Source organism: Pituophis catenifer, unplaced genomic scaffold (genome assembly GCF_029215685.1).
Source record: "Pituophis catenifer annectens isolate HBS135680 unplaced genomic scaffold, rPitCat1.0.hap2 SCAF_7, whole genome shotgun sequence".
NCBI classification, from domain to species: Eukaryota; Metazoa; Chordata; class Lepidosauria; order Squamata; family Colubridae; genus Pituophis; species Pituophis catenifer.
This window is the reverse complement of record NW_027256887.1, coordinates 30,861,298-30,889,291: the sequence shown is the minus strand read 5'-3', so window position 1 is coordinate 30,889,291 and position 27,994 is coordinate 30,861,298. Positions and strand designations below refer to the sequence as shown.

Genomic DNA, 27,994 nt, shown 5'->3' with positions numbered 1-27,994 from the left:
AAAGAAAAAATTGAGACATTTTGTGGTACACTTGAAAAAGGTATCTTCCTTGTTACCCTTAGATTAACCCCTTGGTGTTTCCAAGAACCCCTTCTTGGAACGTCTGACAGATCTACATAGCTGTCTTGAAATTTGTATATCCAGTGAAAATATATCCAGTAAAACATAGCAAGTAGTTTAAAACATCACCAATATCCACAAACATTCAGGAAAAACATCATACTTTTCACAAAGTCATCAGGTATTACTGGCCAATATCTACCCTTCAAACTTGAAGCTATTTCATCTACATATATCTTGAACTGGATTAGGCATCAGAATGAGTTGGAAACAATGACATTACCACATACATATACACAACATTCATACTATGCAGTTTTGAGAACTTTTTGCTAATTAAACAGTACATCATGCATATTCTAGATACGTAAACAGGAAACACTATTATGGGAAGAGGGATAAAGCTAACATATTTCAAACTAGTCCAACAATATAAAAGGAGAAAACTTTTAAATTCTAGTTAAAATAAACTTTTAACTATAAGTAGGCAACTTTTGTTTGGCTAGCATATACTTTTATTCAAAGGCCATTTAAAAAGTTGCTTAGATGTAGCATGTTGGCTGCAAGCGCTCTCTCTCTCTCTCTCTCTCTCTCTCTCTCTCTCTCTCTCTATATATATATATATATATATATATATATATATATATATATATATATATATATATATAGTTCATCCACACCCTACTTTTGCTTTATCTCTGGGGTAAATGATTTGCTAATCTGATTCGGAGCTAAAAATTGCGGTCTTTTATTTAGTTCATGTCTCACCAGTGAATGCATTTAAATAAGGTTTAACATATAAGGTCTATACCATGAATTACTCAACACACAAGGCAAAAAGCAAATCTAAAAGTCAGTTGTGAAACTTTAGTGCAAGAAAGTTAGTGATAAAGCATTTTAATTTTTTTAAAAAAATACATTTCAGAAATAAACACTTTCCTTTCAAACTAAGCAGTGGTATTCCTGAAATGAATAGTTAATATTAATATCATTTTTGAAACTGTAAAACTATTTTGATTTTTACATTTTTCTTTTGTTTATTTTAAATTATACTGGCTACATTCTCATTCAGTTTTGCAAACATAAATTATTTAATCAGTTACTAAGTCAGGAAGCGATCTTTAGATATTTGAATGTAACTTTCTGAGCCAGTTAAGAACGGAAATGTTGGGGTTGTTCTTAAAAACAAAATCTATTATCATTCATTTTTAACTAGAATGAATGAAATTAATCTTAATTTTGAACTTCATATCTTTATATAAAGATTAGCTATCTAACCTGGCATCTAGACAGAGAATTAAGCAACAATCTTCTATTTTCTCCTATTCCTTAAAATGTTTATATATGTTTAGGATAAATATATTAGTTTGATTAAAAACATTTGGTAAAGCCGTGAAATTGAAACAATTGCATGAATAAACAAGTTGTGTGATAACTAAAAAAACCCTGTTTATGCTTAGGTGTATTATATATTATTCACTGAATTTGAACAGGTAACAAAATCTGTATTTTGTGAAAGTGCTTCAGTTGCAAATACAACTTAAGTGAAGTCATTTTGGAGTTATTTTCACTCACCAGATCAACATTAACTCAAACAAAACTTTTGTTCAAGTTCAAGGCTAACAAAGCTTTCTAAACATATCTTTTAGACATTTAATAGTGCATATCATCTATTTTGTGCAAACCTCTGAGAAATACTATCACGAATCTCAGTCAAAAGCATTAAAAGTATCAAACCAGGGCACATCAGCATAGAATGCATAATCACAGTTCACCGCACTGGAAAGGAATGGTAGAATGGTAACTTTCTAGAATATTACTAAGTAAACTCTGTTCATGCTATGGCATGAGCCATTCTGCATAAAACACATGTTAATTTTTCAATACAAGAATACATTTTAAAATTTATAAGTACAAAAAATAGCAATAGTTTTCAAAAACTTTAGCAGTTCCTTTTTGTAAACACTTCATGTGCAGAATAGATGGCAATTTAGCAAAATTAGTTTTACGGGCAAGGGAATTTGGACTCTGAAGCAGATTTTAATTGTTACATTAACTTAGAAGCAATATAGGATCTTCTAGTTCATAGAAGGGTATTGAGCTAGTCTGGCTTTCTCCAGAGTCTGAATCATAAGGAGCATCTGGAAGTTCCATGAAACTACAGGCCAGTTGTTCATCTTCAACATCTGATCGGATATAGCAGGAATTATTAGAAAATTCCTCTTCTTCCACAGTGTTAAAATCCTGGGGAATATATAGCATCCCTGGGTAGTTCCTGCTCACTAAGTCACTTGTTGTTTTGAGTGAGATTTTCCTAAAGGCCATCAAATGCATATGAGAAAACTTAGAGTATTTGAAACGCTTAAACCCTAAAGATTCTATAGCAATTTTCCAGCTTTTCATCATCATAGCATGGCGATTCTGATGGGAAGAGTCAGGAGTGATAATAAGGAGCAATCCATTTAATACAAGTAGTTCATGGGCCTTTTTACAACATATCCATCGCTGATAGGGTGAAGGGAAATAAGAAAGGAGGAGGGAAAAGACCACAACATGAAATAGTTCTCCGGGCAGGGAATCAATAGGATTCTTCAACTGTTTCAAAAAAGCATCAATGGCATCCTGTGCAAGTTGAAGAGGTTGATGAATCTGAAGGTTTAAAAAGTCACATTTGTAGACACTCTGAGGGAAGAAATATAGATGCAATGATATACTTGGTATACAAGTAAATAAGATAACTCAGTTAAATAATTCTTAAAATCAGTAATAGAATTTTTCATTGATCAATTAATTACATTTTTATCTGGGTATAATATTTTTTAAGTTAAGCAAGTAGCATGCATTGGTTTCAGGTAATGTATGTGTGTAATTAAATCCAACTATATGGCACATCACTAAGTACTCAAGTTTTAACCACACTATAACTTAAGCAATGGCTTTAGATATACACTAGTAAAGCTGAAGTTTTCAGTCATGTGTCCATACTTTGGACTTAACTATTTATTAATATATTCATTTTCAACCTAAAAAACTATACTAGCAGATATTAATCCAAAGGGAATTGTAAGATTAGCATTCATTGAATATATAATACATTTTATGTTTTGGATTGTTAATATTTCATACCTCAACAGCTGGGACAATATCAATACCAACAGTCAAAAACTCTTCAAACTTCAAAAATGGATTAAAGCAGCTGCCAACATCAAGTAATCTTATCTTTCCTGAAGGATGTAGCAATCTAAGTGGAAGAAAAAAATTGAAATCTCCCTCAGATTCCCCACAATCTTAATCATGGAAATTCTATTTAAAATAGTAAATATGTTGCAGTTTCAGAATTAATGAGCAAGTTTTACATAAAATATTTTTCTTTTTGATCTTTTAGGTAATAAGATAATGTTTGAACTGGGTTTTTATTTAAACAAATTTTGAAAGATATGGAACATTCAGTGAACTTCTGGCTCATGACATACATATTTGGCAACATGGCCCCCAATTTAGCAACTATGTACCATGTTTTCCCGAAAATAAGACCCTGTCTTATATTTTTTCCACCAAAAAGGGCACCAGATCTTATTTTTGGGGGGTCGCCAACTGACTCACCTCACTTGCACGCATTGCCCCCGGCCTCTTTTTCAGCAAGGCTTTCCTGAAGGCTTCTCTAGCCAATAACAGAGCTCTGGATCGATCTGGTGCTCTGTTATCAGTTAAAGAGGCCTTCAGGAAAGCCTTGCCGGCTGCAGAAGAAATGGGCCAAGGTGCGCGAGGCCTGGCTGCAACTGGCTGCAAGGTAAGTAGTAGGGCAGGTCCACCACCACCCATCCTCACCCTAGCTTAATTTTTACCTGTGCACCCTGGAGTGGGCGAGGTCTTAATTAGGGCTTATTTTGGGGGGGTAGGGCTTATATTGGGCGCACGTGTAAAAATCAAGCTAGGACTTACTTTCTGAGTAGGCTGTATTTTTGGGGAAACACAGTATGTAACAAGAAAATTTGTTTTTTTGAAATTCTAATATAAGAAGCTTTTGCTTAGCTACATACATACATATTATGATTATACAGGTTCTAACAAAAAAGCCTATTCTATATTTTTCATCTAAATTGGCTGCTTACTTCAGAATATTTTAATTCTATATATTATAGCCATGCTATATGAAAGAAGTACTTTATCTATTAGTAACAGTTTAATTGTCATGCTTTTCCCAATGAACTCTGAAACCTTTAGTTTAACAATGGTAATATTTTTATTGTTGTTAGAGAACCATAAAACCTATTCCTAATAAGAAAGAGTAACTGGTTGTATAAGAACGTTGTATATGCTTTATGAGAAGATATAAACCAACCAAAGCTAAGCATTTAAATCACATTGGTTTAAACAGGAAATCAAGATCACACAATTAACTAATGTATTAAGCACAGTAGTGCTCAAAAGTGTTATTTATCTAAGTTAATAAATTGAAAGTATATTACAAAAATTAACTTCCTATTCATAATCACATCACAATTACTTACTCATCCATTACAGAACTATGGATTGAATTATCAGTAGAAACTTCCATTTTTGAACTTGCATGAATGGTGATAGTTTGAATGCTTTTAGTAGCAAGAGCTGCTCTTTTCTCATCTTTTTCCAGTGCTTTCCGTTTTCCACCATTATGAAAATATTCCCGGGATACACTTAAGGAAAGAAAGGCAAATAGCTTTTTAAAAAACAAACATGCCTATTACACCCATGATTTAAAACACTGTAATTATTCCAAATTACAATAGTGTAAGTTAATTATACTTCATCAAAATGCATATAAAATTAACAATTAGATTTAAGCTAAACGCAGAAACTGTTCAGTATTGTACAATTCTTTCAGAGACTCATGCAGTACTGTAGAATTGCATGGACCTCATTATTTCCCCCTTTTATTCTTCATTATTTTTCTTCCCTATGCATCTTCAGCACTATTTTCTATAGCAAATTACTCTTTCTAGAAAACGCTTACAGTATATTTCTTAAATCATCTAGGAATTTAAAACAATGATTAAACTGTCAGTTCTTTAATATGATTGCAAGTTAAAGACTATAGGTAGTTCTCATCTTACAACCGTACATTAATGATCAAAATTACTATGACACTGAAAAAAGTGATTTACAACCAGTCCTTGGACTTATGACTGTCATAGCATTCCCATAGTCACATGATTACAATTCAGGTACCTGGCAACCAGCAATGATTTACAATAATTGCAGCATCCTGGGGTCATATGATCACCATTTGCAACTTTCCCAACCAGCTTCCAACAAAGTCAATTGAAGAAGCCAGATTTCCTTAAAGACTGATTGAATCACTTAACAACTGCGGTTATTTGCTTAACAACTGTGCCAAAAAAGGTAACTAAACTGGGTGCAACTCACTTAACTGCCTTGCTTGCAACAGAAATTCTTGTCCCGATTGTGGTTGTAAATTGAAAACTACCTTTACAAAATTCCTGTGTCTATGCCACAGAGCTCATAAACTAGGTTCACTTATGGCTTTATATACATATTAGAAAGCATGAATGCATAGTGTATGGGATTCTGTGGGACATTACAGATTCAGTGCCACAGGGTAATGCACAAGCTCCAAATTACTTTTGAAACCAAATTTGCAAATAAAATGGACGTTGGTCTTACCTGATACGTCTGTTCTCGACTTTCAGTCCTAATCCACACAACTGGGTTAATAGGATATTATAGTTATTGATATTATAGTTATTGGTATTTAAAGCAGCCAAAAGGTTACAAAAAAATCAACTTTATTTATTTATTTAGATCACTTTATTATTTTTACAGTAATTCAAGGTGGTGAATATATACAACACATCTTTCTCCTCCTATTTTCCCCACAACATTGGGGGTGATTTGGGCTAAGACTGACTGGCCCAAGGCCACCCATCTGGTTTTTGTGGCTAAGGTGAGACTAGAACTCAAGTCTCCCACTTTTTAGCTGGGTGATTTAATCATACCAAACTGGCTTTCATCATAACACCCAATCTTTCTTTGAATATAGATCTTTATATTAAGTTTTGTTTTGAGCAGAACTTAAATCTAATACATACTATAGAGTTTTGATCAGATTTGTTTCAGATTGAAACTCTCCATATATTCAGAATTTCAACTCTCAAGTAAGGACAATGTATTGGGACAATGTAATTGAAAAACTGGTGGTGGGCATTTACAGTTTACTTCTGGTAAAGATAATGTTTTATTCAAGAATACCTGGAACTGGATTATCATCATTTGGTTGCTATATTTAGGCTAAAAACAGAAAATTCATAGTTGGTTGATAGTTGCTATTAATGTTTAGGTCCAATGAACTTTTTTCTCAAAAATGTCTCACAAATTTCTATTTCATTACTTTTTTTTTTCTTTTAGACACTGATAACCTTCTGGACCCATTCAGCCATCCCCTGAAGAATGATTAGAAATAATAAAGGTTAAGAGTATAGGTAGATAGTTGGAGCTCTTCAAGCATCTTTTCCATAAGACTGCAAAATACATCTTTCAAAACTGGAAATGTATAGTACTCCCACTATCTTCCAAAAAGCCTGAGAAACATTTGTAATATTCTACAACATTTTCTTTCTTTGACTATATATTTACCTGCAGCACCATTCAATGCGACCTTCTCCTTCACAAGTTTTAGCCCAGTGATTATCTGCCAAGTTTTTCATTGCCTCAGCATATTCAAAGAGAGTTTCTTCATCCTCACAATGTTCACGCCATATTTTATCAAAGTCACCCACTAAACAAAAATACACACACATAATATGAAAGCAGCTATTAAAACTTCACTGTAAAAGTAATCAGGTAAGCTACAGTATATTCCTATATATTTTCTACTTAACAAAACCCACTGTGTACTATGATGTTATAAAACAACTGATCCATACAATTATACTCCTTCTCAGGCTTACTTGAAGATATGAATATATCCATTAGGACATCATCAATAAAAAGCTCATTCCCTGTGATGAGGAAACATTTTGTGCCATGATTTCTGAAGTGAAGTATTTTTTAAAATAGAAGTCATTCCTTCAAGTTTCCTTTCCATGCTTGGTAAAAGATTTGTAATTCTCTAATCAAAAGCATTTACTTGATTTTTGTCTTAGCAGGCAAACTGCACATACCAAATTATTAACACAATGAACTATTGCGCCAACCACCATTTCTTGAAATTTCTCATCACAGCAGCACAATTGACACTGAAGATTGTATAGCAAGGGTGCAAAATCTCAGGCTCAACTAAGGCACCATTGCTCAGGCCTGAGCTCTGGAGCTTATCATTTCAAGGCATTCACAAATAACTTGACATGGTAGACTGCCACAGCTCTATTTGGTCTTCACCTGCAGCCAACCAAAATTGGCTGACTTTAACAAAAGAGGAACATCACGAAGCAACTGGTTCCACTGAACAGTGTGTGAAAAAATCATCATACACACACACACACATGCACACACAGGGTGTCCACTTAAAAGGAAGTATTGTTTAGATTTTTATCTATTTCCCCAGTGAGGTTCATGTAGCATTCAAAAGAATAAAACAAGACATTATTTAAAAAGTTAAGCATAAAAATTAAAGTTCATTAAAAAAATCTAAGAAGCTGAAGCAATTGTTCAGTAAAAACAGCCAACTAAATAGGCATGTCTTCAGCTATTGATTAAAGAACAGTATGAAGATATAGGAACAAGTTTTAGAGTTTGGAATTGCCACCTCGAAGGCCCTTATCATCACACTGAATTGAATCCTTTAGTGAAAAGAAAAATTGGGCCTCTCTACTTGATTTTAATGCAGGAGTTGGGTGATATCAGGAGAGAAATTTTTAAAAAGTATTTGACTCCTCAAATATTTAAAGCAGGGGTCCCAACCCCTGGTCCACAGCCTGTCAGGAACCAGGATGTGCAAGTGAGTGAACCCCTATCCACACACGCATACGATCCAGGCAGCACAGGAAACCATACCCATCCCGGTTTGTGGAAAAACCATTCTCCACAGAAGCAGTCCCTGGTGCCCAAAAAAAGGTTGGGGGGCCGCTGATTGTAGATGACAATTAATAACTTGAATTAGGCTTGGTGCTGCAAAAGCAGTAAAGGCAGCTTAATTCCTGGGCCTCCGAACTATCTATTCATAGTGTTCCGTATGAATTCAGCTTCAGTTTCCTGGCTGCACCCACTTTCCTGGTCTTTAGACCAGCACAATCTCCTCTGATTAAGATGGGAAGAGGAAATAAGAATACTGATACCAAATAACTCAACTACCACACCAAAGTGGCTTTATGGAAATACTAGAAGGCAGAAAAAAAAACCTTGTGAGGTTGTCACTAAGCACAATGAAGCCAAATAGAAATCAATAATTGTCATTCTTGTGACCCTACAGTTTTAAAAAACAGCCATGTTCGACTGTCACTGCTAGATCTTGTTGTCATACTGGGCAAACTGTTAGATAAAAGGAAGCTTATTTATCCTCCCTAACAATAACAATCTGGCCACAATAACAAATTAATTAGTTCGTGATCACATTAATTTATGTGCAGCAATTATGTGGGCCAATTTAGAGCAGATTTTATCTTCAAAATTTGTTACAGTAGACTGCTAAATGCTATGCTGAATCTGCCTCAGGACTAACTTTGAACAGCAACCTACTATCCAAGGAAGTTGTGCTGGATTCTTTTCTGAAGATGTAATCATGGCAGAGAAATGATCAATAATATATAATTCCTATTTATAATAAAAAATAAATAATTTCTAATCAACCTAGCTGACAACTTTGTTGTCCAAAAGGTAGAGGAGGGAACTAGAAGGACAGCCATATTGGATTTAATTCTTACAAAGAATAAGTGATAGAGGGAGTTGAAACCAGCAAGGAAGTAACAGGCAACAGAGAGAAAGCAGAGCTGCATAACTCATTCTTTGCATTGGTCTTCATGCAATAAGAAACAATTGTTGTGGTCTGTTGTGGTAGAAGAGTCAGACAGCGAGGAGGCTGGGGAGGAACATGGGCCAGTCCTGGAGTCTGGGGAAAGCTTGGACAAGGGCTCTGCATCGGAGGCAGAGTTGGGGCCAGGGCCATCTGGAAGTTATGTGCGGACTCCAGAGCCTCCAGAGTCAGACGTCAGAGAGGCAGAGGAACAGGGGGAGCCTGTTCCTAGTGCGCGCATGCACAGAGCTGCCAGAAGGCAAGAACAGTTAAAACAAAAGGAGTAAGGGTTGGAGATGATTGGCCCCTCCAATAAGACATAAAGGAAGAGCAAAGGCACGTGGGCCTTTGCAAGAAGCAACGTTGTGGATGGTGTCGGTTTGTACTTTGAAGCTCCGTTTTTGACTGTTTCCATGTGACCTTGCCAAGATAATTGCCAATTAGGTCTTTGGCAGCATGTCGATAAAGGTGGGTGTTTACCAGCCTTATCCGAAGGATTGTGGCAGACTTCTGTTGGACTATTTATAAACTCTTGGTGATTCAGCACGTGCTGTGAATGAAAGAAATTCACAGCTGTTAAAATTAAAAAAAGGGGTTTTGGGACTAATTCTGTGCTTTTTACTATATCAGGAAGCCTAGGTCAGAACAACTATAGCCCAACCTACCAAAAACATAACTGTAAAAGACATACTTGAAATAAAAGTTAAAATAAGCAAAAAAAAAAAAAAAAAAAAAGGTAAGACAACACCTGTCTGATCTCGATGAGTACAAATCACTGGGACCTGATGGATTACATCCCAGAATTCTAAAGAAGCAGGCAGATGTCATTTCAAAACCACTGTATCACATCTTTCAAAAATCCTGGCGCACTGGGGAACTACAAGAGGACTGAAAAAGAGCTGATGTGGTTCCCATCTTCAAAAAAGGGAAAAAAAACAGACCCAGGAAACTACAGACCAATCAGCCTAACATCAATACCTGAGAAGATACTGGAAAAGATAATTAAAAAAAAAAAAAACAGATCTGCCAACATCTAGAAACAAGTAAAGTAATAATTAGAAGTCAACACAGGTTTGTTAAAAACAGATCATGCCAAATCAATCTTATTTCATTCTTCAACACAAGTGACTAAATTACTAGACCAGTGAAATACTGTGGACATAATATACTTAGACTTCAGTAAGGCATTCAACAAAGTAGACCACAAGCTTGGTAAGATAGAAAAAAATGGGATAGATAGCATCACTATCAGATGGATTCGTAACTGGCTGACAAACCATACTCAACGAGTAGTCTTTAATGGTACTATGTCTACATGGAGGGAAGTAAGCAGTGGGGTACCACATCTTAGGCCCAGTACTCTTCAATATCTTCATAAACGACTTAGATGAGGGAATAGAAGGGGAACTTACCAAATTTGCAGATGATACTAAGCTGGCAGGAATAGCCAACACCATATAGTCTCAAGATCTAGATGGATCTCGACAGACTTGAATACTGGGCCCGATCTAACAAAATGAAATTCAATGTAGAGAAAAGTAAAGTCTTACACTTAGGCAGGAAAAACCAAAAGACTGGGTGAAACCAGGCTTAATAGCAGAAACTGTGAGAAGGATCTTGGAGTCTTAGTGGACAACCAGCTAAATATGAGCCAGCAGTGTGCAGCGGCAGCCAAAAAAGCTAGTGCAATCCTAAATTATATTAACAGAGGGATACAATCAAGATCAAATGAGGTACTAATACCACTCTATAAAGCCTTAGTAAGACCACATCTAGAATACTGGATCCAGTTTTGGTCACCACACTATAAAAAAGATGTTGAGACTCTAGAAAAAGTGCAGAGAAGAGCATCCGGGATGATTAGGGGACTGGAGACTAAAACATACAGTATGAGGAATGGTTGCAGGAACTGGGCATGGCTAGTCTAATGAAAAGAAGAGAAGGACCAGGGGAGACATGATAGCAGTGTTCCAATATTTGAGGGACTGCCATAGAGAGGAGGGGGTCAACCTATTTTCCAAAGCACCTCAAGGCCAAACAAGGAATAATGGATGGAAACTGAACAAGGAGAGATTCAATCTGGAAATAAGGAGAAATTTTCTGATAGTGAGAGCAATCAAACTACAGCCCGCCTATGGCCTGCTAACACAATGTATCCGGCCCAGACAGTGGTGGGATTCAGCCCCACCCCCTGCCCTGCTCCCCCCGCCCCACCACTCCCACCTACTCCTCGCACAGCTGGCCTTTCTGCCGAAGAGGTTGTAGGAAAAAAAATGCCTTTAAAAACCTCAGCCCAGCTGAGTTGCCTGATTGGCAGAGGCTTCTAAAAGCCTCTGCCTCTTAAGGTTGTAGAAAACAATGCTTTTAAAAGTAAAAAAAAAAAAATGGCCACGCCCACCTATCGTGACTTGATGGTGCGGTAGGTGCGCTGCCACCGCCTGGGCGGGAGAGAAGAAAGAGAGATGGAGAGAGAGATGAAGGAGAGAAAGAGAGGCGGGGAGAAAGAAAGAGATGAGAGACACACAGAGATACCTGTTTAAAAGAAAATACTGGGAGCTGTCAGCCTCCGACTTTCTGCTTTGGCTGCCATAAGAAACGGGGGAGGGAAGCAAGCTGGTGGATTTTGAAGAAACGAAACCTAACCACCGAAGTGGCTATCGGGTCAACCGTCATCGCGTTCCTGAATGATGACCATGCCAGACGTGTTTCCATCTGACCTCTGGGAGACCTTTGGATTGGGTGATTGATGATGGACAGTGGGAGGGGATGCTTTCTATATGCAACTTTTGCGCCTATTGCTTCAGTTTCAGCTTTCCTTTGGTTGCGTTCATTTCATCATCCAGTAAAAGTACATTACTCTATAAAATATGGAGTTTGGCTCATTCTTTCCTGGACTTTGAAGGAAGCACACCTGACAGGAGCCATAAAACCTGGGTGGGAGTAAGTGATATGGTGTTAGCAATGCCCACCCAGGTTTAAGGTTGTGTTTAAGTGTTTACATGTGTTTAAGATTGAGTGTTTAAAATTGCAGACCCCTGTCCTACCCCATCCGATTGCTTCACCCTGCAGCCAGCCCTGCAGGCCTGTGCCCGCCTCCTACCTGAGCAGCAGCGGCCTACCTACCCCGGTTGTATCACCTTGCCCTGCAGCCAGCCTGAACACCCACCTCGAACTGCCTCCAACCGCTCCAGTAGGTCATTTTTATTTAATTAAGTGCTGCAATTGACATAAATGATAACCGGTCAAAAGTGCGAGGACCTCTCAGAAATCACTTTTTTCATCCCTCTGGGTAATCCCTATGTGCATATGGACTACTCAGAGGGCTGAAAAAGTTATTTTTGACTGGTCCTCACACTTTTGACCAGTCCTCGAACTTACGACTGTCCTCACATTTTATGTTTTGCGCCCTATCTTGTCAACGTGGTGAAGAGTAGTAGTTGTGAAATGAGTGACATGGTTGTTAAGAATGCTGCAATGGGCATAAATGTGAGGATGGTCATAAGTGCGAGGACTGGTCAAAAGTGCAAGGACTTGTCAGAAATCACTTTTTCAGCCCTCTGGGTAGTCCCTATGTGTATATGGACTACTCAGAGGGCTGAAAAAGTGATTTTTGACCGTTCCTCGCACTTTTGACCAGTCCTTGCACTTACGACTGTCCTCATATTTTGCGCCCTATCTTGTCACCGTGGTGAAGAGAAATAGTTGTGAAATGAGTGACACGGTTGTTAAGAATGCTGCAACGGGCATAAATATGAGGATGGTCATAAGTGTGAGGACTGGTCAAAAGTGTGAGGACCAGGCAGAAATAACTTTTTTCAGCCTTCTGAGTAGTCCCTATGCACATAGCCACGCCCACCCAGTCACATGACCAGTTAGACACGCTCACCCGGTCACATGACCACCAAGCCACACACCCCAACTAAGCCACGCCCACAGAACCAGTTATTAAAAAAATTGAATCCCACCACTGAATAGAATGGAATGGAGCAAGGTTTCTCTTCCCCACCCCCATTTGCTCTTGTAGGAGACGTTTCTTTCCTGACAGAGAGATGGGAGGGAGAGAGCGAATGGAATGGAACGGAATGGAGCTAAGTTTCTCTTCCTCTCTCCCATTTGCTCTTGTAGTAGCCATCTCTTTTCTGACAGAGAGATGGGAGGGAGAGAGCGAATGGAATGGAATGGGATTCAGCAAGGTTTGTCTTCCCCACCCCCATTTGCTCTTCTAGGAGAGGGAGGGAGAGGGAGAGGGAGAGATGGATGAATGTTGATTGTAACCTCCTTGGGGCTGAGAAGAATTGCTGCAAAACTGAGTTTTCTGAAGTGGACCACTAGACTCGTAAACAACTTTAAAAATGTTCTGTTAAAAAGAAAAGTCAAACAAAAGCAAATAAAACACTCCCAGGAGGAAAACAAATTAAAGTTTCATTTGTGTGTATTATTTAATGGACTGCTAAATTGGCCGCGCCCACCCAGCCACATCCACCCAGACACATGGCCACCTAGCCACGCCCAGTCACATGGCCACCAAGCCAAGCCCACCCAGTCACATGGGGGCCCCAGCCACACCCACCTAGCCAGTCTGGCCCCCCAACAGTCTGAGGGACCCTCAGTGGCCCCCCGTTCAAAAAGTTTGAGGACTCCTGACCTACAAGGTCGCTTCCAAAACTTGTCCTTGGCTCTGAGAGGGCATGTAAAGCCACTTCATAAAGGGCAGTGTCAGGACAAAACCTTTGTCAAGGATAAACTATATAACATTGAACATTCCAGAAAAGCAGGTAGGCCAGAATAAATTTTCAATTCTATGGAACTTGTTTTCTACTTTAAAATGTTCCATTTTATAAAACTAATTAGTTTTAATTTGCAATTAAAACAAGACTATTAAAGTTATTTAAAATATCAATATACAAATTCCTCAAAATCTGACTAAAATAGCGGCTTTAAATTGGCTCCTAAATGTTAAGAAAATGTTAAGAAGTAAATGCAATACTTCAGCCTTGACACAACTAATACAGTCTTTTTTCAAAAATTGACTACATCTACAAAGTAAATATGTCTGCAGTTAAGAAGCTATACTCACCTCCTCAGGTCACTAAATAGGCTACAGAACTATATAATGAATTGAAATTTTCCATTCTCAGTTCTGCCTCAGGCTTGTAGAGCTAAAAGTATTGTCAAAAAACAAGATGAGAGAACTTTTCTTTTTGATTTATGTTTTTTTGCATTAGCATCGGGCTCCCAGATTTATCTGCAAAAAGTCCAGGTGACTGCTAGATGACAACAGAAAGCACAGTTGTCGCAGCCCCGATATGGTAGCCCTGCATTAGAATCTCAGGATCAGTAATAAATATCAGAGAGGCTTAGAACAGACTATATATAACAGGGTGGACTTTATAGCAAATATCTAAGAAAAATATTCTATAAAATTGTATAACCTCTACTTCCAAAGATGTGGTCCTAAAATAAGTATATCCAAAATTTACATAATTGTAGAATTACTGGATAGAAATGGCAGGGAGCTTTTTAAAATTTTCCCATGAACACCAATATAAGCCCTAACCCACAAAATAAGCCCTAGTTAAGCCCCACCCACTGTCTGGTTGTACAAGGTGGGGCAAGACGCAGGCATAAAAATCAAGCTAGGGCAGGGGTGAGGTTAAGCGGCCCCATGCGCCCGCTTACTTTAGGACTGCCACAGCCAGAGTTGGTCAAGATTAAATAAATCTTAGGGTGGTGTAAGTATTACCCATTATGTTTTCCTTTGAATAACTCTGGAAATTCACTAAAGGGAGTACTTAAAGCCTTCTTGTATCCACTGGCCAAAGTCTCTCTCTTCCCCCACCCCCATCCCTGAACATTTCCCTTTCCTCACTGATAATCAGTAACAAGCTGATTGTCAGTGTATGTGGACAGGCAGTGAGTGGGTTCTGGCCAGCTGATTTGCTACATGCATACAAGCAGAACTGTAGTGGTGAATAGACTCTGACCAGCTGAGTGTTGTACACTTGAGATTTCTGACAGCCTGCTTGGCACCTCAGCCTCTCCTCCCTATATTCAGTAATGATTAGTTTGCCAGAACAGAGCCTGCTTGCCACCTCAGAATTTGCCTTAAATGGTAATTATATACAGTATTTAATTTTGTTTTATATGCTTTGGTGTAAAATTTACATACACAATTAGTTTACTCATTCAAAACATTTATTTATTTATTTATTTATTTATTTATTTATTTAATTAATTAATTAATTAATGTATTTATATGAAAGAAGCGGTGGTGAGGCCTCTCCTCAAGAAGCCGTCCCTGGATCCGGCAATATTGGCCAACTATCGTCCTGTCTCCAAACTTCGCTTCCTGGCGAAGGTTGTTGAGAGTGTGGTCGCGCGACAGTTTCCACAATTCTTGGAGGAAACATCCTATCTAGATCCGTTCCAGTCGGGTTTCAGGCCTGGACACAGCACGGAAATGGCATTGGTCGCGTTGGTTGATGATCTCTGGAGGGCTCGGGACAGGGGTTGTTCCTCTGTTCTGGTCCTGTTAGACCTCTCAGCGGCTTTTGATACCATCGACCATGGTATCATGCTGCACCGGTTGGAAGAGTTGGGGATGGGGGGCACCGTATTACGGTGGTTCTCCTCCTTTCTCTCCGACCGGTCGCAGTTCGTGTTGGCAGGGGGGCAGAGGTCGACCTCAAGGCCTCTTATATGTGGAGTGCCTCAGGGGTTGGTCCTCTCGCCCCTCCTGTTCAACATTTATGTGAAGCCGCTGGGCGAGATCATCCGTGGCTTTGGGGTGAGATACCACCAGTACGCTGATGACACCCAGCTGTACATCTCCACCCCAGGCCACCCCAACGATGCCCTTGAAGTGATGTCCCAGTGCCTGGAGGCTGTGCGGATCTGGATGGGGAGGAACAGGCTCAGGCTCAACCCTTCCAAGACTGAGTGGCTGTGGCTCCCGGCATCCCGATATAGTCAGTTGACTCCATCACTGACTATTGGGGGCGAGTCGTTGGCCCCCACAGAGAGGGCTCGCAATCTGGGAGTCCTCCTGGATAGGCAGCTGTCCTTGGAGGAACATCTGACGGCTGTAACCAGGGGGACCTTTTGTCAGGTTCGCCTGATCCGCCAGTTGCGGCCCTTTCTTGATCGGGATTCCCTGTGCACAGTCACTCATGCCCTCGTCACCTCTCGTCTTGACTACTGCAACGCTCTCTACATGGGGTTCCCCTTGAGGAGTACCCGGAGGCTCCAACTGGTCCAGAATGCAGCAGCGCGGGTAGTGATGGGAGCAGCCTGGCGCTCCCATGTAACACCGCTCCTGCGCAAGCTGCACTGGCTCCCAGTGGTCTTCCGGGTGCGCTTCAAGGTGTTGGTTATCACCTTTAAAGCGCTCCATGGCATAGGGCCTAGCTATCTTCGAGACCACCTGCTGCCACCGACGATCTCCCATCGACCTGTGCGCTCCCACAGAGAGGGCCTCCTCGGGGTGCCATCAGCCAAACAGTGCAGGCTGGTGACCCCCAGGGGGAGGGCCTTCTCTGTGGGGGCACCTACCCTCTGGAATCAATTGCCTCCAGAGATAAGGAGAATCCAAGACCTCGGTGCCTTCCGCCGTGCCCTTAAAACCTTCCTTTTCCAGCAAGCCGGGCTGGCCTAATTTTTTAAGTGTTTTTAAGTGTTTTGTTTATTGTTTTTAATTAATGGGGCCAAATTTATATATGTATATTTTAACTGTATTTTAATATTTGTACTTGATGTTTTTACTTGGCTGTTCACCGCCCTGAGTCCTCAGGGAGAAGGGCGGTATACAAATTCAAAATAAAAATAAAATAAAAAATATGCCACCCTTCTCCAGAAGGACTCAGGATTTTTATATTACATATAATTTAAGCTTAAACATGTTCTATTTGTGCCTATAGATAGATCAATTATCTAATTGTAAACTCATTTTGGATTATGCCTACTGAATTAAATGTTTAGTTTTGAGTAACCATGTAAAAGCCTCTACATTAATAATCAACCTAGCAGATTTACAACTAGGACCTGGGTATTTGCAGGACCGCCTTCTGCCACTGATAGCCTGCCACCGACCAGTACGCGCCCACAGAGAGGGACTCCTCAGGGTGCCGTCAGCCAGGCCAATGTCGCTGGCGACCCCCAGGGGGAGGGCCTTCTCTGTGGCAGCTCCTGCCCTCTGGAACGATTTGCCCCCGGAGATCCGAAGGATATTGGATCTCCGGGTCTTTCGCCGTGCCCTGAAAACTTTTCTTTTCCATCAAGCAGGGCTGGCGTGAACCCCCCCCCTCTTTTTAGTCTTTTTTAGTTTTTTAGTTTTAAATTGTCATTGGGTTTTAATTGAATTGTTTTAAATTGGGCCAGTTATGTAATTCTTTTAACAATTTTAAATTTTGTATTGGCATGTGTTTTAGTTCTGGCTGTTCACCGCCCTGAGTCCACTAGGAGAAGGGCGGTATACAAATTGAAATAAATAAATAAATAAATAAATAATAGTATAATAACAAGTACAAATCATGTCCACCCCAATATTATCTTTTCTCTTTTAAAACATGTAAGAAACAAACAGTATAAAACAATGACAGGAGATAATAAATTAAGACTAAAACCACAAGGCCAATATATTTTAAATTAGCTGTACCCGGCCACACGTTGCTGTGGCCCAGTCTTGTGGGTCTAAAATAGTTTTTGACCGAGTGCCAATAATTTCCCTCTGTAGCTCAGGTCATGCCGACTTTGCCTCCGTCCCACCAGTCTTTTCACTCGGTCGATTGGATTCAGACCTGAGTTGCCTTTCTCTACATTTCTTTTTGGACTTTAACGTCGCTTATCATTTGCTTTCTTGGACTTTTACCTACTTGGTGCTTGTATTGGGACAGCTGTGCATCGTGGGATTGGCGGAGGCCTCTGGCCGGGCTGCCGTCGGTGAGTTTGCGTTCCTGGGGCTCCGGAGGTTTGTCTTTGGAAGCCTCCGAGGATAGTTTGCTGGTTTCCCAGCTTGCCGGTATAACCGCCTTCACCTTCGCAGCTCTCCGCACCACAGGTGGCATCAGGGTCTCTGCCAAAGGTACGGCATACTCCGTTAGTCGGGAGGATGCTTTGCGGCGGTTGACATTTCCCGCCATTTTGCTTGTGGGTTTGGCAGTGGCAGCGCTGAGGGGAAAAGACCCGACTCGCGCCTGCCATTGGGGTGCTACAACGTTAAAGTCCAAAAAGAAACATAGAGAAAGGCAACTCAGGTCTGAATACAATCGACCAAGTGAAAAGACTGGTGGGACGGAGGCAAAGTAGACGTGACCTGAGCTACAGAGGGAAATTATTGGCACTTGGTCAAAAAATATTGTATAGCCACAAGACTGAGCCACAGCAACGCATGGCCAGGTACAGCTAGTCTATATAAATAAAAATAAAAACCCAATGAGATAAATTCCTCCTCCTGCTGACCCGAGGGAGAAAGGAATCCCCCCCTCACCCCAATGTTTTAAATGGCGCCATGTTTTTATGGAGGAAGCCAGTGATGACAATCGGGGGGCTCTTCCCTGCCCAATTCAAACCCCCGCCGGTGAGTGGTTGTCGAAAGGCAGACAGGCAGGCCTGGCATTACCTGAGGATATTGTGGGCCTCCATGCTGCGGTTTTGGTTACTGGAGCAAACCACAGCCACCTGGAGCGGCGAGGAGGGCATGGCTGGCTGGCGGGGTGCTCCTCTCTCTTCCCCCACCCCCACGGCAAGAGAGGCAGAAAGAATAGGGGCTGGGGAGGGGTGGGGGGCCCGACCGAGGGCCCGCGGCAACACTCCCGACAGCGGCGGGGAAAAGATGCGGGTGCTCCTCCTCCTCACAACGGCTTCCTCCTTCTCTCTTTCCCTCACGAACAAAATGGCAGCCGCACAGACTGGAAAAGGCAGGGCCCAGTGACGTGTCGGGCTCTTCCGCCGTCCCTTCACTTCCACCGCCCCCCCTCAAAACCATAGAGGGGAAGGGAATGGAACGGCTCCTCTCGTTGGTTATAGTTCCGTGAGGTAAGGATATGTGTTGGGGTTTAATTTTTTTTTATCTCCCCCCCCCAAACTTCTTCACCCCCAGCCTGGTCTGTGAGGAGAAACAGGATTATGGGAGACGACAACTCCATGCCTCTCTAGAAGCCGTTTCCGGCGGTCCCTAAAAAAAGGAAAAGACCCGAAGGAGGGGAAACAGCACCGCCCTAACGGCTGTTGTAAACGCCACGCCATGTGGATTATCCTTTTAACCGCCCATCCGTTTCCTGAAGGCATCCTGGGATTTGTAGGCCAGCGTAGAGCGTTCGGCCCATAGCAGCCTTTGCGACGCCCAGAGGAAATACATTTCCCATGACCCCTTGCTGTTATCTCAGGGGAAAAGCCAGACATGGAGTCCTGAAAAGCAGGGAGAAGATTCCTGACAGGCTTTCATTTCAAAGTGGGGCCTTCCAGAGGACCGGAGACTACACCTCCCATGCTTGTAGGTATATAAAAACACACGCGTATTCGAATGCAACATTGTGTCAAAATTTCAAAGCAATTGGTGAAGAACTTTTGGAGATTTACGATTTTGAACAAACGAACATTTACATTTTTATTTATATAGATTGTGGGATTATTTTTCAGATACAACTGAATAAACCTCATCTAGGAAATCAGCTAAAATAAATACCAGTAAGTTATCTAATAATTAGTTTTTCAGGTAACTTAAAAGATTTAGCTGATCTTCCAGCATAACATATTTTGGCTGAGTTTTCAGCATATCCTCCTCCATAACTCCAACTATTATTTGGCTGATTTACAGCATTTTCTCTTATTCTGGTGATTACCAGCATGCTTTATTTGGGCTGATTTCCAGCATTCTCCTCCATAGCTCCACCTATTATTTGGCTGATTTCCAGCATTACTTATTTTAGCTGAGTTTTCAGCATAATCTCCTCCATAACTCCAACTATTATTTGGCTGATTACCAGCATTTTCCATTGTTTTGGCTGATTTCCAGCATGCTTTATTTTGGCTGATTAACAGCATTCTCCATAACTCCACCTATTATTTGGCTGTTTTCCAGCATTACATTATTTTGGCTGAGTTTTCAGCTTATTCTCCTCCTTAACTCCAACTACTATTCTGCTAATTTATTTTAAAAATTTCTTCTTCAATATGTTGTCTATTAATCCACTGTTTCCAACTATACTCTTCCTGGGTGTATCCCCATCTATTTCTTAATATTAATCATTTCCAACATGTGTTAAATTCAATCTCAATTATGACTTCCATCTGTGTACCTTAGTATATCATCTATAATCATTAACAATTAATCATAATTATCATCCACTTTATCAATTTAAAACTAAAATATGTTACATCTAATTATGCTTTTATGAAAATATCACTTTTAGTCACCTTAACTTCCCACTCCTATTTTAATTATCTTTTATTTTTAATTTTCTATCTTTATTTTACCATAAGCACTTGTTTTTATTTAAAGCTCACTTAAACCTTGAACCATTTAAACAATTAAGCGTTCAAACATTGCTATCTAGTTTATCTATTTTGCTTCTTCATTTCCTTATCTGTCCATAAGCATTTCAATTCAAAGTCAATACTTCCATGCTTATAACTCTGCATATCCTTTTTAATTCTATTGTAGAATCTGTTTCCAGTAAAATCCATCAGCTTCTCCACTTCCGTTCCTGCGCCAAGCTTTTGTTGCTGCGCCAGTTAGTTAAAAGTTTATTAGTCATTGTGTTTCTTCTTTCTTTATAGAGCCATTAGAAGACAGAATAGGAATCTCTAAAGTTCAAAAAACCATAGTTCTTTTCAAAGTAATGCACAATATGTAACGAGTCAAATAGGTTCTTTTCAGCAAAAAAAACAAGTTTCCGCAATCAACACTTTCACTTAGTCACAGCTTCAAACGCCATTTTGAAACATTTATGTAGCAATCTGTTTAATCTCTTTGTCTGGCTTTTAAAGATGACAAATCCTTAATTATCGCTTTTCTCTTTTCCAAAAGTCAAATCCATTTCAGTTTTAACAAGAAAATTTGAATATCCAACTCTATTTGGTTAATAAGCAATTCATTCTAAATCTATCAATTTTTTTTAAATTTTTATTTATTTCGTTACAAACAAAATATATAACAACATATAGATCGTGGTGAGAACCTTACACAATACATTCTTTTCAGTCCAAATATACAAATAAGAAATAAAAGCTACGCTAACCTTATCCTCTTTTTATTCTATTATTTAGCCAATCTATCAATGTTAAAGTAAAATTCTTAAAGGGTCTTCAATTCCTTTCCTTATTTTACAAAATCTTCAAGCCCCTCAGATCTTCAGCCGTTAGGTAAGGCTGGGGGTCTTATTTGTAAATATCCTTATTCACACATTGTTTCTCGCCTGGGTTGGTGTCACTCACCCGGCTCCAAAGCACATCATCCTTTCTTCCTTCCTCCTGCACATTGCTTGTCCCGATTTGTCGCAGTCTCGAGGCAGCCGCCATGGCTGTCGTCCCCCGCCGCTGACTTAGAGGGTTGCCTCCGGCCTCTGAGGAACTTGCCTGTTCCTCTCTGTCGCCCAAGGGGTCCCTCTCTTTCCCCTGTACCTTCAGGGCAGGGTAGGTCTGCAGACTTGTCAGTGGCAGTTTGCCAGTCAGGGTTTTTGCGGGGCTCATTAGAGCCCCGCTATTTCCCTGACTGCATCGCCACAATGCCAAACCGGCGTTGAGCTTTGTTTTAGTAGATTAAGATGTATGATGAGATAATAGAAAGATTTAAATTAAGATGTTGGAATTTATGTTAAAATTATCTGTTTTCATTTGTTAAACTAGTATAGCCATCTGTGACCGGACCAAGACTTCATTTTTGAGAAAAAAATTTTTTTATGTTTATGTTGGAAAAAATAAAAAAAATTTAGAAAAAAAAAAAGATTTAGCTGATCTTCATCCTGACAAAGAGTCCTATCACTGCAAATACACTGGCTATGATTGTTTCTAAAGGTTTCTTAAAATGTGAGTGATATTTATTTATTTATTTATTTATTTATTTATTATATTTTTATACCGACTTTCTCCCATAGGACTCAAAGCGGTGTACAGTCAAGAAAAATATAGACACACAAACATCATAAAATTGCTAATTAAAATTATTACTTAGTTTGGTCAATTAAATAAAACCCAGAATTAGATAACATTTAAAAAATTCATTCACATGTTCATATGTTTAGCCCCGCCTGTTGGAACATCAGGGTCTTGAGGGCACGGCGGAAAGCACGGAGATCAGGGATATTCCGTATCTCCGGGGGCAGTTCATTCCAAAGGGTTGGAGCCCTCACAGAGAAGGCCCTCCCCCTGGGAGTCGCCAGTCGGCATAATTTGACTGACGGTACCCTGAGTAGTCCCTCCCTGTGAGAACGAACTGGTCAGTGGGAGGCTATTGGTGGCAAAAGACGGTCTCGTAGGTACCCAGGTCCTAAGCCATGGAGCGCTTTAAAGGTGATAACTAACACCTTGAATCGCACCCGGAAGACCGGGAGCCAGTGCAGCTCGCGTAGGAGAGGTGTTACATGGGCGTAACGAGCTGCGCCCATAATCACCCGCGCGGCTACATTCTGGACCAGTTGGAGCCTCCAGGTGCTTTTCAAGGGGAGCCCCATGTAGAGAGCATTACAGTAGTCCATACGGGAGGTAACTAGGGCATGAGTGACCGTGCGCAAGGCGTCCCGATCCAGAAAGGGACGCAACATGATTTGATGTAATCATGTACTTGTTGCCAACCCTATTGACTCTAAGCATTTGTTTAGTCAAATTAATTAATTAAAGCTACAAAAGTGCATATAGTCAAGGCTATGGTTTTCCCAGTTACAATGTATGGCTATGAAAGTTGGACCATAAGAAAGGCTGAGCGCCAAAGAATTGAGCCCTTTGAACTATGGTGCTGGAGAAGACTCCTGTGAGTCCCTTGCACTGCAAGGTGATCAAACCGGTCAGTCCTAGAGATCAACCCTGACTGCTATTTAGAAGGCCAGATCCTGAACCTGAAACTCAAATACTTTGGCCACCTAATGAGAAGGAAGGACTCACTAGAGAAGAGTCTAATGCTGGGAAAGATTGAAAGCAAAAGAAGAATGGGACAACAGAGCACGAGGTGGCTGGATGGAGTCACTGAAGCAGTAGGCGTGAGCTTAAATGGACTCCAGAGGATGGTAGGACAGGAAAGCCTGGAGGAACGTTGTCCATGGGGTCGCAATGGGTCGGATACGACTTCGCAACTAACAACAAAATTTAAAATATCAATATAAAAATTCCTCAAAATCTGACTAAAATAGTAGTTTTAAATTGGCTCCTAAACATTAAGGCCAGCCTTATTCAATGACAATTAATCCATAATATAACCCTAGAATCTGTAGCAGAAATCACAGGCTGTTCTAATACGTACCTTAAATTGGGCTCAAAAAGCAACTGCTAACCAGTGCAATTGTTGAAGTTCCTCCCCACCAGTTCCTCCCAGTTTGGCCTGGTTCCACCGACCCAGTAGCGGTGACGATATGACATCACCGAACCGGTTCTGCCCCCCGCCCCCCCACGTTATTCTTACCTTTTATTTGGCCCCACCCCCAATCTATTGCTGCCTCCTGAGTCCCAGCTGATGGGCTATAAGGAAAAAAACTGTTTAAACTCTTGCCACGGGGCTTCAAAGGGCTGCCCTACAGCTGATAAGTGGTAAAAGGCAGTTTGGTGGTAGACCTCCAAAAACAGATGAGTAGACTGGTGCCTGCAAAAATACATGAGTAGACCGGTGCCTGCAAAAATACATGAGTAGACCGGTGCCTGCAAAAATAAATGTGTAGACCAGTGCCTGCAAAAATACATGAGTAGACCAGTGCCTACAAAAATAAATGGGTAGACCAGGGCCTGCAAAAATAAATGAGTAAACCGGTACAGCTCTGGAAGCAGTTAAAAGCCTGGTAGACCAGTACCTCTGCTAAATCCTTAAGAATTGTCACATGACCATCAAGCCATGCCCACAAAATAAGCCACACCCACAGAACTGGTAGTAAAAAAATTTAGAACCCACCCCTGCTCCCCACTTATGTATCACATTCTGAGCCAATGGCAATCTGCAAAGTGTTTGCTGAGTCCCACTCCGGGGCTCGCCATACCTGGGGGGTAGGGGGAAGGGCACGAAGCCGTTTCTTTCGCTGTTGGGCGTTGTGAGAGGAGCTGCAGGGACACATGCTGGGACAGCACCGACCGGCCACTCGTCAGCTGAGCGTCCTTCGGCAGTGGCGGTGACGGCGGGGCACATTGAGGCAGCACTGGCCAGCCATCTGGCAGCGGCAGTAGGAAGCATGAAGACCATGGCTACTGCAGCACTGCCAGATGTCTAGGCCCAGAGCAACGTGACCACCTGTCAGCTGTTCGCCCTGCGGTTGTTCACGTTTCCGTGCATCCATCCCTGCAGTCCAGGACTCTACCGGTGGCCTCAGGCCCGCACCCGGGTGTCAGCCACAGACAGCTGGATGCTGGGTGGCCAGCAGGTGTGGCTGGATGATCAGCGGGCGTGGCCCTGAGCCATAAAACACGCTGGGAGGCGAGAGCTTCCAGAGCTGACTTTGCATCGCTTTGTGTGTTATACTCAATGTGTACCAAGGCTCCGGCCCATGAGTGAGAAGTAAAACCTGTATTCTTGAGTTGCTGAGTTTCCTGTATGTGTTTGCTTGACTCCTCCCTGGTCTGGGCCTGGACCGTTTGAGAGTATTTCCAAGGGCTGTGCCATGAAAAGCAAATGCAGTACTTCAACCTTGAGACTACCAATAGTCTTTTTTAAAAAATTGAACACATCTACAAAGTAAATATGCCCTCTTACTATGGTGGCCATTGGTGAACAGTTTTATTAAAGACTACTTTAGAAACTATGAGAAACTTCCTCATTTTTATAGTATCTGTTCAAGAGAACAGTAGGTGTTATTCTTTTGTTTTGCTTTCAAGATTATCCTAATTTGTCAGTTAAATCACTATTATTTCAAGTGGTCAGGCCCAAATACTCTGAGATAAAGAATAAAACTGAACCGTACAAAAGAGTTTATTCCACTATTCCATAAAATTCTGGGATAAAGGGCTCTTTTTATAACAAATTTTAGTCAAATTTACAGGATAGGTGTTACTCTCAATTCTATTGAAGGTTGTCGAGAGTGTGGTGGCGAGCAACTTCCTTGATTCCTGGATGAAGCTGTCTATCTAGATCCGTGCCAGTCAGGCTTCAGGGCGGGTTACAGCACGGAAACGGCACTGATTGCATTGATTGATGATCTCTGGAGGGCTCGGGACAGGGGTTGCTCCTCTGTTCTGGTCCTCCTAGACCTCTCAGCGGCTTTTGATACCATCGATCATGGTATCATGCTGCGTCGGCTAGAGGGGTTGGGAGTGGGGGGCACCGTTTTATGGTGGTTCTCCTCCTTCCTCTCTGACCGTACGCAGTCTGTGTTGATGGGAGGGCAGAGGTTGATCTCGAGGTTCCTGACTTGTGGGGTGCCGCAGGGATGTTCTCTCACCCCTTCTGTTTAACATTTATGTGAAGCCGCTGGGCGAGATCATCCGTGGCTTCGGGGTGAAGTGTCAACTGTATGCCAATGACACACAGTTGTACATTTCAACCCCAGGCCACCCCAATGATGCTCTTGATGTGATAACCCGTTGTCTGGAGGCCGTGCGGATCTGGACGGGGAGGAACAGGCTCAGACTCAACCCCTCCAAGACTGAGTGGCTGTGGTTCCCGGCGTCCCGATATAGCCAGCTTACACCATCACTGACTATTGGGGATGAGATCTTACCCCCCTCAGAGAGGGCTTGCAACTTGGGCATCCTCCTGGACTCACGGCTGTCTTTGGATGATCATATGACGGCTGTGGCCAGGGGGGCTTTTTATCAGGTTCGCCTGATTTCCCAGTTGCGCCCCTTTCTGGATCGGGACGCCTTGCGCACAGTCACTCACACCCTCGTCACTTACCGTCTGGACTATTGTAACGCTCTCTACATGAGGCTCCCCTTGAGAAGCACCCGGAGGCTCCAACTGGTCCAGAATGCGGCCGCGCGAGTAATAATGGGGGCGACCCGTCACTCCCATGTAACACCCCTCTTGTGCGAGCTGCACTGGCTCCCGGTGGTCTTCCGGGTGCGCTTCAAGGTGTTGGTTACCATCTTTAAAGCGCTCCATGGCTTAGGACCTGGCTATCTACAAGACCGCGTTCTGCCACCGATTGCCTCCCACCGACCGGTATGCTCACACAGAGAGGGCCTCCTCAGGGTTCCGTCAGCCAAACAATGTAGACTGGCGACCCCCAGGGTGAGAGCCTTCTCTGTGGGGGACCCTGCCCTCTGGAATGCATTACCCCCAGACATACGAAGGATCCTGGACCTCCGCGCCTTCCGTCGTGCAGTGAAGATCCTGTTATTCCAGTAAACCGCTCTGATGGGATAAATGATTTTAATTTGGTCTTAATGGGGTTTTAAAATTGGTTTTAAAATGAGAGTTTTAAATTCGGCCCATGATTTAATTATTTTAATCTGCTCTTAAATTCTATTTTTGTACATTGTTTTTATTATGGCTGTTCACCGCCCTGAGTCCTTCGGGAGAAGGGCGGTATATAAATAATAAAATAAAATAAAATAAAATAAAATAAAATAAAATAAAATAATAAAATAAAATAAAATAAAATAAAATAAAATAAAATAAAATAATAAAATAAAATAAAATAAAATAAAATAAAATAAAATAATAAAATAAAATAAAATAAAATAATAAAATAAAATAAATAAAATTAAATAAAATTAAATAAATAAAATAAAATAAAATAATAAAATAAAATAAAATAAAATAAAATAATAAAATAAAATAAAATAATAAAATAAAATAAAATAATAAAATAAAATAATAAAATAAAATAAAATAAAATAAATAAATAAATATTGACAGCTAAGATAACCAAAGAGGATTGTCATAATGAAATCTGAACCCCTATCTTGAACTCTAATTTTATATACATGTATTTTTGAAACCCAATAATTTTATATACATGTTCTTGAATCAAGTTTTTATATTCCGAGCAAATCTCTTTCCAGAGATTTTTGCATCATTATTTCTTTTCAGAAAGAGTACCAGCACTCTGATTTTGCCACCCATAAAAGAACCTCCAACTATAATTAGCCAATTAGTTCTTTTTAAAAGGTTCACCAATTGCGGTTAATACCACTCTTTACAAAAAAAAGAAACGTGTGCTTTAGAGTAAGGCACTTCATAGGACGAAAATCACTTAACATTGAAATGTGAAGTCCTTCTGCTTAATTCTGATCGGAAATTCTCAACTATATCGCCCTCCTTGCCTTCAAAGCTAATGGAGTTGTTTTTCTTTTACAATTTTCCACATTACACGAGAGGAAGCGCAGCCCCCTTCCTCCCCCGCAGACTGAGGGCCCACCGTCCTCCTCCTTTGCCTAGCCTTCAGTCCCAGGACCGAGAAAAGAAAGGTGGGCGGTGCCCAGGCCCAAATCCCTTCCAAAGCCATCGGGAGCCAAGACAAAAGGGCGAACCCAGCCCTGAATTCCGTTCTTTCTCATCCCGCGGTGAAGATCCGCTCTCTGCGGAGTGAAGGGGGCGAGTTAAGACCCGAACCTTATTACCTTCCCGGTATTTCTTGCGCAGGCGCCGATGAACGCTCTTCACCACCCCGGAGAGCTTCTCCTGCTGCAGTTTCCGCTCTTGTTCTCGGGGCTGAGGCAGAAACAGGATAGGAGTCCCGCACTCAACCTCCATGGTGCTAGAACTGGTACTTCGCAACCTCTCTCCTTCCGTTTCCCCAGAAGGGGGCGGTGGCCGCGGTCACTATGACACAGCCGGCAGTGTAGGTTTGCGAATAGGAAGGGTCATGTGATCATCTGGGTTGCCTGTTGGGAAGTGTAGTCTTTACGCCTGAAAGC

The 27,994-nt window shown here is 41.2% G+C and overlaps 1 protein-coding gene across 3 annotated transcripts; it reads right to left on the bottom strand.

Moving 5' to 3' along the window:
- Positions 1 to 661: 661 nt before the first annotated feature.
- Positions 662 to 27,857, bottom strand: SAMTOR (S-adenosylmethionine sensor upstream of mTORC1). Of its 3 annotated transcripts, none has more exons than XM_070947574.1 (5): positions 27,698 to 27,857; positions 6,694 to 6,835; positions 4,572 to 4,736; positions 3,187 to 3,301; positions 662 to 2,742 (listed from the first exon to the last, which is right to left on the bottom strand). In XM_070947574.1, the coding sequence occupies exons 1-5, from the start codon at positions 27,828 to 27,830 to the stop codon at positions 2,113 to 2,115; spliced, it is 1,185 nt and encodes a 394-aa protein (XP_070803675.1). In that variant the 5' UTR covers positions 27,831 to 27,857; the 3' UTR covers positions 662 to 2,112. The 3 variants fall into 3 exon arrangements, with proteins under 3 accessions (XP_070803675.1, XP_070803677.1, XP_070803676.1); XM_070947576.1 differs by lacking the exon at positions 27,698 to 27,857 and adding an exon at positions 5,725 to 5,765 and having other exon boundaries at positions 6,694 to 6,786; XM_070947575.1 differs by lacking the exon at positions 27,698 to 27,857 and adding an exon at positions 5,725 to 5,765 and having other exon boundaries at positions 6,310 to 6,766.
- Positions 27,858 to 27,994: the final 137 nt, after the last annotated feature.

Excerpts from the sequence above, each read along its gene's own strand:
- SAMTOR (XM_070947574.1), bottom strand. The coding sequence starts at position 27,830 with ATGGAGGTTGAGTGCGGGACTCCTATCCTGTTTCTGCCTCAGCCCCGA. Across the intron at positions 4,737-6,693 it reads CGCATTGAATGGTGCTGCAG|TGTATCCCGGGAATATTTTC; the intron begins GTAAATATATAG and ends TCTTTCCTTAAG. Across the intron at positions 2,743-3,186 it reads ATATTGTCCCAGCTGTTGAG|AGTGTCTACAAATGTGACTT; the intron begins GTATGAAATATT and ends TTCTTCCCTCAG.